General features: G+C 39.3%; 1 protein-coding gene across 3 annotated transcripts in view; it reads right to left on the bottom strand.

The window, feature by feature from the left end:
* Positions 1-13,343, bottom strand: part of COL9A1 (collagen type IX alpha 1 chain) — an 83,485-nt gene that overhangs the window by 33,876 nt on the left and 36,266 nt on the right. For all 3 annotated transcript variants that reach the window (XM_044776958.2, XM_044776960.2, XM_070514624.1), the window contains 8 exons: positions 9,020-9,073; positions 6,725-6,778; positions 3,855-3,908; positions 2,401-2,454; positions 2,221-2,274; positions 2,034-2,087; positions 1,556-1,609; positions 858-902 (listed from right to left, as the gene is read on the bottom strand). In XM_044776958.2, coding sequence (XP_044632893.1) covers positions 858-902; positions 1,556-1,609; positions 2,034-2,087; positions 2,221-2,274; positions 2,401-2,454; positions 3,855-3,908; positions 6,725-6,778; positions 9,020-9,073 — 423 coding nt within the window. The remainder of the gene's footprint in view (positions 1-857; positions 903-1,555; positions 1,610-2,033; positions 2,088-2,220; positions 2,275-2,400; positions 2,455-3,854; positions 3,909-6,724; positions 6,779-9,019; positions 9,074-13,343) is intronic.

Here is a 13,343-nt window from a genome sequence, read left to right as displayed (position 1 = left end):
ATTCCCAGAAGTAGTAAAAGGTGTCAAAAATGTCAAAAAATGAAGGTCTTTAGCCAGACGAGAATGTGAGAGGATTTTTCTTTCTTCACAATATTAATTATATATGTCATTCCTTTATCATTTCCACCTCCAATACCCTTCTTTGAGCCCTTTTACTTGACATTGACACTAATAAAATTATAAAGAATCAGGTCAACATGGGGAAATAGGGGGATGTGCTGTTGAGAAAACCCTGTCAGTGAGCTGCAGGGAAAGCAGTGTCTGGGGACGCCAACTCCGCCATCCACTTATTAGAGACTGTCCCAGCTCAGGATGCTGTGGGTCACTGTGATTGGAGGGCTGTAGCCATGTAACCTAATAGTGACCAGTGTCTACACTATTCACAGTTTGTCCATTTTATTTAAAGTAAAGCTATATTGTATCCCTTTAATTTTTTCTTCCACCTACTGTTTTTAATTACTAGAATATAAGCACTGATTGATCAGTATGTGAACGCAATGCCTAATATCTTTTTGTTTAAGCTAAATCATCTTAATATTCACTGACATAATTTCTACGGTTTATTAATATATTCCTTACTTTAAGTGGTAAAAAATAATAAAACTTTCTCTGTTTGATACCGGCCAAGGATGACATTTTCAAGAAGGAAGTTGAATCAGCAATACTTTGTCAAAGTATTCTTTCCGGAGCTGAGAAAGAAATTAGCATCTGAGGCCTTAAAGCCTTCTTGATTTCTCCTTAGGGTCAAATAGAAAATAAAAGGCAGGCTAGAAATATTAAAAATTATAAATAAAATATATTAATCAAATTATAAGGAAATGAAGAAAAGTATAAATTTAAAAGTTTTCATCTTTTACCTTTTCACCGGCAACACCCTTTGCACCAGGAATTCCAGGCACGCCCTGAAAGAATGCACACGGCCGTGGGTTTAATCACTCGTCTGAGAATCTGTGAGATGCCAGGCCCACTGCACTCTGCCAAGGGGCTGAGGGCATGTGACAACCTCAAAGTTTTAGTGTGAGGGAGACTTCTAGTTCCCAACTCTGCAGTCAGTTACAGAGCTGTCCACAGTTTAGAAGGGAGTGCTTCACTGTATCTGGCTCAAGTTGGAGCACTCTTGAAGCAAATCCCACCTCTAAACTAAAGTTGTCCTTAGGGATGAACTTCCAAATCAGAATCCAGTACCATTTTCAGGTCAACAGGAGTTCTAATCGGCATGATTTCATGTTCAGAATAACAAAATGAGGACCCATTGAAAACGCTAAGCTTTAAGTAGAAGAACAGAATGGCAGGAAAGTGCTACATCTAACCAAGATTCAGTACTATCAAGAGTCTTAATGTTCCCTAACTGATCATTTTTAAAGCGTCAGATATACTAAACTGGAGGCCAGTCCTCAATATTACCAAGATCCCTTATTAACTTGAAACTTTTGCCTCCAAAGAGCCAAGAATACATGATATGTTAATATGAAACACTTAATATGTTTCTCCCCAAAATTCGTATCTTCAAAACATGCATATAAACCAATGAACACTGAGAGAATCAGATACTCACAGGTAACCCCTGCAGTCCCACGTCACCAGGAGGCCCAGGTTTCCCTGGCTCACCCTGAAAAAAAGGTTTTCATCGCATCATTGAACCCATGGGAACGGCAGTATCGTTTTTAAGAAAAGGAAGAACACAGACCTTCTAAGTAAAAGGATTCCCCCCACATCTGACCTTACACGCACTTTTATGATGTAACCCAGTTCAGGGCAGGGGGTGGGAGAGGACTGAGGACATATAGTCTATCAAAATACACAGTTTCCTTCAGTCTACTTTCATCAACGGGGCAATTTTATTGATTTCCTGGAACCAAGCAAACATACTATTCTAATAAGTATTTTGAATTGACACTTGATTAAAAAATTAAAAGGAATAAAAAAGCCAAAACCAGCTAAATAAATCTTGCAGGAACGTGGTAATGGAAATGCCGTGCGTGGCTGGCCAGGCAAGGACGCCCCACTGGCTGCTGGACTAAAGCCCATGGTACCTTCGTTCCCGGCATCCCAGGAATCCCGTCACGGCCATCCACACCGGGCAAGCCCTAAAGACACACAAAGAAACGCTGTCTCTGAGGGACGGCCACGTTCTTCTTCCCTTCGTTATTTTCTGAAGTTTTATTACAAGTTAATAATCACTTTGAAAAATGTCCTTGATGACTACAGCTGAGGACATACCGTGTCTCCTTTGGACCCCGGGAGGCCAGGAATCCCTCTAGAACCTGGAGCCCCCTGCAGGGCAGAAGGGAAAGGACAGACATCCACGCTCAATTATCACAATACTCAGGACAATGCAATGAGCGTAATCAGCAGGTGACACTGAAAAGCACATGCTTGTAGTGATTAATCTGAACTCACCCTCTCTCCCTTGGGACCTGCTTCCCCTGGAGGCCCTCGCTGTCCTTGGTCACCCTGTGTGACATAACATTTTGTTAACATAAGCAAAAGTTACTTATTGATAGACTTTCGAAATGATACAACACCATCCACATTACTTACTATTGCTCTTCCATCCCAATGGCTCTGCTCCATCACCGATGTCTAGCTCAAGAAATCTCTTTATAAAAATTCTATTGTCTTCATAATTGATATTGCCATAGGAACAACTGAGGCTTACACATCTTTTGATTTCATTCTAAATGCACACTGCTTCTGTGCTCCTTCGATGTGTGGGTATAATAAAATGAAGGTCCATACTGCAGATAACCTGGACATCAGTAACTAGGTCTACGTATGAACTGACTTCGTTGGCTATCATCATGGGTTGAGGTTGGGATTGCATGCCAATCTTTTGTCCATAGTATTTAATTCCTCAGTCAATAATAATGGCTTCTGTCAAAATTATCCAGCTAATGTTGTTATATGGCATAGGTGATAACAGTTGAGAGGATGTGTCTTCCTAAAATATGGCTTTTGTTGAATTTTCAACTAATATAAAACCTCAAATGGCTTCCTGTTGCTACTAGACCAGTTCAAATTGCTCAGATTGGCATTAAAAACTCTCCATAGTGTGGTTCTGCCTTTTCTGTTCAATTTCATCTTCTCAGCAAAAACTTTCCACGCCAGGCAGTGACAGTCCTCTGACAGCACACGCCCCCATCCCCTCCAACAGTGCTCCTCCTCACCTGTACCCTGCTGTCTTTCCCACCTGAATGGCTCTCCAGACCACCTTCCTCTAAGGTCCACATGCGTGGGCACCTACCATTCACTCTAGGGCCTGGTCTTAGAATGCATCGTTCAGTTACATTCCATCTTTCCTACTGGACCACAGCACCTTGATAGTTGGAAAATCTGTCTCACTTTTACGTTTTCTACTTTTTATGTGGTATAGATGATTATTAATTAAGGGGTTTTTAGCTTATTTACTTCCAGAAAAGGCGTGAGGCAGCCTACAATAATGACACGTGTATAGATGGCAGTCAGAATATGGAAAACTGAGATCAGAAATCCTAGAAAAAGAGGAGGCTAGAACTGCCCGAAAGCTTGAAATGAGATCATTACTGTGACTCTAAGCAAGCTGGCCACCGAAACAAAAGGAAAACACAGCAAATAGAAAAACTTAGCAATTTTGACTTCACCTATGAGAAAAACAAAATGCACATCAAGTCAAAAAAACATTTCTCTGTACCCAAGAAAGAAACACTTGTCTTAATTAAAAAATTTTTAAATAAATATAAAAACTATTGCCCATTTTTCCATTTTAATTATTCACATGTAAAAGACACTTGCACACGTATGTATATAGCAAAAACTCTATCATTGATTATTGCTAGAAAGCTATCACTGCATCTCGTGGAAGGAAAACTACTTACAGGTGCACCAGGAAGGCCCTGAGGCCCAGGTTCCCCATCGAAGCCTCGAGCGCCCTGCCAAAAACAAGACAAAGACGTGAAACGGAGATCAGTCATGTATGTGAAAGTGCACATCAGTCTCTCTAAAGAATTTTAACACACAGATAAAAAGGAGGTTTCATGTTTGCTCAATTCATCAGTGACCCCCGAGGAGTATTTAATGAGACCCCTCAGATATGAAAACACTAGTTTACATCTTCTCATCCCACCAAAAGTACTTACACCCAATCTTTGACAACACTCTGGATATTTTAATCTAACACTGCATCTATTCCTGATTGCTGACATGAAATAAAAACCTATTTAGAGAGCTTGATAAACCTATGGGACCCTCCAGGTTCTCAGGATTCCCGTGGGAATTCATTAATGGTAAAGACAACAGAGCCCTGAAAGAACGGCTGCCATGGACTCTGCTGCTGCCGCAGCTGCGGGGGCTGCTTCCGGGACCCTGGATTTCCACTGAGATCTAGAACCAGAAGTCCAGCCACATGATTGGGAAGAATGAATTACAATGATTTGAGCATCTCCTCTTTCATCCTGGATAGATATCATGTTCAGTTTGCATAAAGCAATTGATCTATTTTCTCAACAAAAAATTCACCCTACCAAGCGATGCCATAAGAACTATGGAGCTTTATAGATCTAACTATCTATTATCTCTGACTTGGTTACATATCATACATATCACCTCCTTATTTTTATTATAAAAATCAAAATGTGATTTTAAAACAAAACCATGGTTTTTTTCAGTGCTCTCTACATATATTACACGACAAAATACAACCCCCTTCTTCAAATCATTTTCTCATCTACCCAGTGAATGAGAAGGCAGAAGGGCAACTCAATGAAAGGGCCACCTCCTCATGAGCAGGAGTGAGATGGGAGATGATGAAACAAATGGAAAACAGTGAAGAGTAGTGGATAGATGTCAGGTTGAGAAAACCAGGCGGACAGCATCTGTAGTAAGAATTAAAAATTGGAAAGCTTTTGATAAAAGATTCAGACACAGGCAGAATCAAAGACAAAACACAACTGAAGCAGAGGCACCCCCAAGCCCTAAAATTCTTTGATCCCTAAAAACTAGGAGAGAGCAGAAGGCATTCCTCGTTCAGCGTGGAGGAAGGGGTTCGGAAGGCCTGAAAAAGACCTCGAATTCATCATTCGCCTCGTGTTGTGAGACTGAGTGGCCTCTGCATTATAGGAAGGGCTTTGATGCTCGCTCTCTCCCTCTCATTGCTGTTCAGCAGAGTCGGACCCAAACTGCTGTTACTAGGTAACCACTCCACGGGCCTGAGTTCACGAGCAGACTTTCTTTTTTAATATTGAAAGCAATTTGACAGAAATCAGAGGAAATGAGAAATTTTGAAAAAATACCAAGTAGAAAAATACCTGAAATAAAGAGCAAATCAAGAACTGTAATTGGGTTCAAAATGAGGAGTCGTCTTTTTTAGGAGACAATCTAAACCCAGAAAAACAAAAAGGGCTAAGTATGAGCAACTTTAAAATAACTTGGGTTCATTATTTTATAACAGACGAGATGCTCACAGAATGTTAGTTAAGGTAATATGAATAAGGAAATATGAAATATGGTTTTTAAAAGATGGTGTTTTTAGAAAATAAATATTCCAGAGGAAACGGAAGAGAAAGGCAGGCAGAATGAGAATACCTAGGAGAGACAGAGAAAGAGGCTGGAAAATAATGAAATTGAAGGAATTATTTTGTGAACAAAAACATGCACCTCTTTTAAAAAGAGGTTTAATTTCATTTACTGAGCGCCTACAACGTCAAGTTGCTCTCGTGTGATTGTTAATAACAGGCTCTGTGCTTCCATGCGGAACAACACAAACCAGCCGGAGAGGTTCTGCAGCACGAGGTGAAGGTCGGAAGAGAGGGTGGGCAAAAGTGCTTTTTTTATTTTCTGGGGCCTACAAATTGGCTTTGCTAACATGCTTTCTAAGAAGTGGCAACCATTTTCTTAAAATCTGATAGAGAAGTCAGCCACCGCCTACACACACAGCACGTCACCAACATCCAGCTCGCCAGCATTTTCGCTCAGCATATTCTCTCAGCCCAGCGTCCCCGGGCCCCCATCCTCCACCAACAGCAACACCTCATCCTTCTGGGCCTGGCACCCTTCCGATGCCGCCTCCGTCACAGGCCCTCCCAGTTCCCCTATCAAGACTAGCCTCTCCGTCTTCAACCCTCATACCACTTGCCCTCAAGTTTATGTCTCTCTTGTTGTATTGTAGTTATTAACTATCTACGTATTCGTTTCTCCCAATAAATAACAAACTTGCTGAAATCCTTATTCCTCCTTGAGTCTCCTCAGCATCTCGCAGTGTGTCTTGCTATGGAAATGCTAGGAGAATCGGGTCTCTGAGACCAGGATAAGGACAGATTGATGAACTCCGACCACAAGCGTGTGATCCCTTGAGGGCAGAGCTCAGTGTCCAGCAAGCAGGAGAGCCACAGACATCCCTGGCGTCCTCGGGGCACCCTGCCTTCCCTCACCTCTCCCTTCCACCCTCCCCTGCATTTCCCTTGCTCTCCAGGTCTTGCGACAGTGCTATCAGTTTCAACTATTGATAATGACAAAAACTGCCCTGCTTACTCCTATTTACTGGGGATAATTTAACATATATAATATTGGACAAGTATCACGCATACCACTCATTTCTATCACCTATGTTTATAACAGAAATGTTATACAAACATCTACCAAGAACCAAATAAAAAATAAAAAGTGATGGTCCTGACGATAAGAAGATATTTTTAAATGGCCAAAAGTTTAAATATTCTGACATTTTGATATTGTATCATCATCATCTTACTTTTTCTCCTTTGGCCCCAGCTACGCCGGTGATGCCACTCAGTCCTTGAGCTCCCTGGAAACATGAAAAAGACAAGTGAACTATTTTAGCGGAAGGGTACATTCGTTTATCTCATCACACAGGTTCATCCAGAAGAAGGATGTTATCAAGACCAAAGGCAACACTAGGAAAGAGTGACCTTGTATAGACAAACTGTTCTAGTTTAGAAAGAAAAATCCAAGGAGAATTATCCTGATGGTAAACCTTTCTTTAAAATTCTGAACACTTGCACAAGCCTGGAGTTGGAACAGTTACTGATGACAAAAAAGTAAATATCATAGCATAAGTGAATAATGGTAATGTGCTTGACCTATCTTTTAACTCACAGGCAGAATAAACTGCCATTCCCACCTGCTTCATGGTTTGTAACTTGGTTACGCATAACACGGTTGTGATTTTAAACCTTGGAATAATTGCCCCCTGCCAATGTATGCCACCAGAAGCCTTCAGCTTCCCAGACTAGCCCATGAAAGCTATGACCTGTAAATGGAACTGAAGTCTCCACTCTAGACTTGCAGTCACTATTCATCACATCGTTTCTGTGATAAAGGCATTCTGAGTTCCAGCCCAGGGCAGCAGATCTCAGCCCCTCTCAAGCTCAGGAGTGGGTGATCCCAACAACAAGGGCATGGGGTGTGATTTCTAGGCTCCCTTTCAGTACTGAAGTGTTAGTCACAAATTCTCTGTAGATCAGTTAGGAATGACCTGAAATACAAATGTGCAAGATGATCCAGCATAGCATAGCCTCTTAAGACATAAAGTGGGAGGTGGCCATATCAGATTAAAACTGCTCTTTCTGAAGGTAATTCTACAGAAAGAATTCCAAAAATACTCGAGTCAGTAGCAGTGACATAGAATGACACATATTGTCCCTCTATGTGACTACTTTGAAGAACAGAGTTTGTGTATAAACGTTCCAAAAAGCATATTTTTTTAAAAATCTGTGCATTACTTTATAGATGAACATTTAAAAAGTGAAAATCTGTGAATTTTACAGAAACATTTTAACATATCCACTCCCAAACACCAGAAGGTCAGCAAGCACCAACAACATCCCCCAGCGGACCACTTGACCCATGCGGCACCCATCAAAGATCCTTAATCCATAAAAACACATTTTGTTAAATGCTGCCTGCAAAATCCTGACCGAGGATCTTCGGGAATGGCTTTTAAAATAACTTGAAGCTCCTACCAAATTTTCGTCAGATCGAAAACAGCTTATGTCTCTTACACTATTTATCTCTATCTCCCACCTGTGAAACGAGTCCATCTCCTTATTGTCTCATAGCAAAGGCTCAGGGAAGGCAAGCTTCTGAACAAACACCTCAAACTCCTCCAGATTCCCTTAAAGTTCTCACGAGGCTTCAAAGCAGAGGCCATTTCTTACAGAGTCTCTGACTCGTTTCCTTTAGCTTGATTTCCCTGGAGCTCCAGGTTAGCACTAGTCTGCACACCCTCTTGAACCCTTTGTGAAAGGTCAGTTGTGCAGGGAAAAGCAAAGAAGAAAGGGTAGGCCCGCGGTGGTCTTCCCTACTCTAGTTTCTGAGACTAGGAGCTGAGCTTGTCGTTGACGTAGTCCATACCTTGGCTAGCTTCATTGCAATGGTCAATGAATATTCCGAAATTATTATTTCCACAATTGTTATTATGTGTTATGACAAGAAAAAAAGTGAAAAATTCCACTTAAATATACAAAAATAGTGGAAATTCTGATTTAAAAAACATTTTCAATCGAAGTATGTCGGTGCCCCCAATTACCCTACTGTGCATATTATTGCAGCAATCTGCCAAAGCACAAGGGACCAATTTTTTCTTAAAAGACATAACCCTGAGCAATTACAAATGTTCTGGTTATAATGATGACATGCTGGCATAAGCTACATTAAATCCAGGGGATGGTATACCTTCTGCATGCTCAGGGTGCAAGAACTTTTCTCACTATATCATGTGATAGCACCACAGAGCATAAAAGACACATCTTCCTCTTGTGTTCAGTCCTTGCTTTCAGACTGCCTAGGCCTGAAATCCAGTAATCGAATGTTTGTAATTATAGGTAAACTTTTTCTGTTAAAACAGTGCTTGAATGTACAATGGGGACCCTTTCGTCTTTTGAAAAAATAGTAATCTCCCAATGCTGGCTTGGTGGAAAAATAGAGGATATGATGTTAATCCAAATACTGAGTGGAAGATATTCCAAAATTCATGAAAAAAGACTATTTGCATATCCTAGTTAAATATCTTTTTAAAAGACTTTACTGGAGGTCCTTGAGCTCCGGCTTCTCCTGCTTCTCCCTGGTCACCTTCTTCACCCTGAAAAGCACAGAAAAGCACACAAATGTCATTCTAGCAAATGAACACAGAAATAAGCTCGGTCTTATTCAGCACACTTTAGATTCATTTGACATCCCCGGATTATTGTAGTACATCTCCTTAAGTTATTTTACACGAGTAATCCACATTGATTGTAGGACATTCCAAAAATACAGAGAAGAATACAATAACGTCAGCGAAATCCCATCTTCCAATGATAAATACAGGTAACATTTTAGATGCTTTTCTAAAGAAAAGGGGGTGAAGGGAAAGAGGGACAGACAGGGAGAGAGGGAGCGAGTATGTCCACATTCATGCACCAAGTGTGTGTGTGCTGTAAGGGGTGTATTATTAGGAAAATATGATCACACTGTGGAGACTTTTCCATAACTGCAATATTATTTAATCATGATTTTCATTTTTAACTTATTATAATTTTTGTATTGTATAAATTTTTTAAATGTGTTCACATCAGTCTTTCCTTTCATAGCTTATACCTTTGATGTCACTTATAGAAAAGCTTTCTCCACCCCAAAAATATACAAATATTCATGCATTCTTCTAGAAGTTTCATAGTTTAATTTCTTACACAGAAATCTTTAATTATCAGTCATTTATTTTGATGTAAAATACAAGGTCGAAATCCATCTTTTTATTTTTTCCTGGTAATTGGCCAGTTGTTCCAATATCATTTACTGAATAACAGATTCTCTCCACACAGGTTGGAAAATTCATCTTTAACATTTACTAAATTGTTAAACATATTGTCTATAGGCTTCCTATTCTGCTCTACTGATCTGTTGTGTGATGTTGCCAATACCGCAACATTTTAATCATTGAAATTTTATAATACATTTTAATATCAGGTAGAGAGAATTCTTTCACCTTTATTTTTCATCTATGGTTACTCTTATTTTTCAGTTTTTCATAAACGTTTCGTCTTCCAGATGAACTTTAGAATTGCTGTGCAGATCTTCACAAAAGTACCACTTGCTTTGTGTTAAGACAGCATTAAATTAATAGACTAATATGGTGAGAATTAGAATCTTTACAATATTGAATCTTTCTATCTTGGAACTCAGTGTATCTTCTTATTTAGTCAAATCTATTCTTTTTCTTTCCACCAATAAAGTTTTGCTTTGTTCTTCACATCCGTCTTGAACATTTCTTAAGTTTGTTCTAAGGAATTTTGACTATTTGGTAGCTATTGCCAATGGAATCTTCTTCCATTATGTTTTCCAACTAATTATTGTTTTGACTTTTTGATATTAATTTTATACCTCTGATATACTTTAAAATGTTAGTATATTCTAAAAAGATCCAACTGCTGTTTCTTACAGGAAGATGACTTTATTGACTCTGAAAAAAGTTATTTTCCCTCTGACAAGGTTTTTACTTTTTACAATAGATATACTGCCATGCACCTCCTGCGTTAAAGGAGATCTTTTTTTTTTTTCTGCTTTATCTCCCGAAATCCTCCCGGTACATAGTTGTCTATCTTAGTTGCAGGTCCTTCTAGTTGTGGCTTGTGGGACGCCACCTCAACGTGGTCTGACGTGCAATGCCATGTCTGTGCCCAGGCTCCGAACCACCGAAACCCTGGGCTGCTGTAGCAGAGTGCGGGAACTTAACCACTCCGCCACACGGCCGGCCCCAAGGAGATCTTAAATTGTGAATTTAATCATAAGAAAAATTCCTCATTTTTAATATTATATACACAATATTAGATAAAAATCCACTTCTATTGGGTTTTTCTTTTTCTTTTGAGGAAGATTAGCCCTGAGCAAACTACTGCCAATCCTCCACTTTTTGCTGAGGAAGACTGGCCCTGAGCTAACATCCATGCACATCTTCCTCCACTTTATATGTGGGATGCCTACCATAGCATGGCGTGCCAAGCAGTGCCATGTCCACACCCGGGATCCGAACGGGCGAAGCCCAGGCCGCGGAGAAGCGGAATGTGCAAACTTAACCGCTGCACCACCAGGCTGGCCCCCACTTCTATTGTTTATTACATGTTTCAATTTGCCCATGTTCTTGCTCCACAAACTATATCTTACATTTATAGATTTACACACACGCACAAACACAAAAGGAAATACAGAAAATTTAACAGCAGTATTAGTATAGAACATTTGGGCATATAATGCAAAAGCTAGGTTTTGCCTAAATCATTTATACTTGATTTTTGAATTAATTATGGGAGTCTTAGATAGTGGTTTTAGTCTCATAATTATATTCAGATTGTATTCCATAGGAACATATGATTGACAGTGGGGAGAGGCAGTCTCAATGGGAAGCTAGTTCATGGGGTAATCAACACATGTGTCTAATTAAATGCTCTTTGCATTTCCCTACCTGACAAACAAACCAACAGTGATGGATATGTCCACTGAAGTTTTCATTAGCAGGATTTGGGGTATTTTCCCATAGATTCTTGATAAAACTTGAGTAATATAATTGATTTAAATATTTCACCAGCAGATGAATAGCACACAAATAATCAATAGCCATGAAGTTAAAGGACACATTCAGGAGTAGCAACTTATTACCGTTTTACTGAAAGATTTTGACGATTCATAAATAATTTTTTAAATCTCCATTAATTTGTAGAGCAAATTCAAGGCAGAATTGTGAACCAGAATGCAAACTTCAGGCCTTCCAGGCTCTTCGTTCCTCATCATTCTGCTTTCAGTTCACAGGTCAGTGCATCTACTAGCCCTTTGAAGGCTCATTCTTCAATGAGCTATTGTCATCCCATCTTCTTATGTCACTTTCAAAGGCACCACTGAAACTTTTAAGTGACATAAACATGAAATAAATTGAAGGAGTTTTCAACAACTTCCAGTGAAAATTTTGGCCCATTACCTGACACACTAAAAATATTTGCAAGTTCCTAACTGAAGACCAAACTAAACTTAGTCCAAATAATTAACTTGTATAGATATCAAAAATATAAGTTCCATGGGAAGAGGGGAGAGATACTCTGACTGACGGCTCCATCCACAAATCCCATGGGATGAGGGAGTGAAAGTTCCTGAAAGAGTTCCAAAGAAAGAGGAAGGATGCATGACACCAAAAGACACAGAAGTCAACGACATCTGCTTTCCTGCACCCACTACCTCACGAATAGCTTTTTGGTGTAATTTAATATTCTCACACATCTATGTTTTGAGGTTAGATAATATTCTATTATATGGACATGTGATATCTAATGTAGCCAGTCCCCTGTAATTGGACTTCTTTTTTTTTTTTTTTTTCACTTCTGTGCCCCTAGCACTTAGGATAAACCCTCGCACAAACAGGTACTTAATAAATATTTACTGAATTTTTTAAATTACAAGTTTTAAGATTCAATGGAGGAATGGGCATGCAGAAAAATTTCCAAAATACTAAATTTTTTTTTAATTTTCTCCAATTTGACATCAAGAACACAGCCGTTTTGTTTTAGATAAATAAAATGCCTTAATTATTCAGAGCCTAAGTAATAAAAGAATTTTAAGATAAATGTCCAAACTGTAATAGGGTACAGAGAATAGGCTTTTTATCCTGATTATCTGAGGTTGTTCAACAGACTGATTTTAGCTAAGGAGTTCAAGGATATTAGTGCCTGAACATATTAATGAATTGCCTCTCCAGCTCTTGACTTCCAAAGAAAAAGAGTAACCTTCTGCCACTACCCCATAAAGGTACAGAAGGACATAGTCTAGAGGACCCACATTAATAAGAACAGTCTGACTTTGTAAAATATTATAGAATTAACAGGGACAAAAATTCTACTCTAAGAGAAGTCAAGTTCTTAGATGCTTAAAGGTTATTTACCCTAGTGGATGAAAAAGGGGCAAACAGGTCACCCAGCTCTACATTTCAGCCTTGGCTTCTCTGCAGACATGCCAGCCCCAGTGCAAGTCATGCTATGGATTTCATAATTCTACCCAGATAATAACATAAGTTCTATGGCTAACTTCCAGACTCCTCAAAATCTAAGTTATATGGAAATGAGGCCAGAAACAAACAGATCAATTATTTCAGAACTTGAGATGAGAAGCTGTCAGCCAATTACCAACTTCTCTGTTTGCTAGTCTAAGCAAAACTTGTCATAAAATTTTACACTTGTCATAAAATCTTGTTTAGTGGAGTGGAAAGACTAGCTGAATAACATTTGACTATTAAAAGCAACAAAGAAAAGGGCTGAGTGTGATGGATTTGAAGAGGAAAGCAGCACAGGAAAGAATAAGATGTGTGGTGCTTCTTTGTGCTTTTGTAACTG

The sequence above is a fragment of the Equus asinus genome, chromosome 8 (assembly GCF_041296235.1).
Source record: "Equus asinus isolate D_3611 breed Donkey chromosome 8, EquAss-T2T_v2, whole genome shotgun sequence".
In the NCBI taxonomy this organism is placed as follows: domain Eukaryota; kingdom Metazoa; phylum Chordata; class Mammalia; order Perissodactyla; family Equidae; genus Equus; species Equus asinus.
This window is presented reverse-complemented; position numbering and strand designations above follow the sequence as displayed.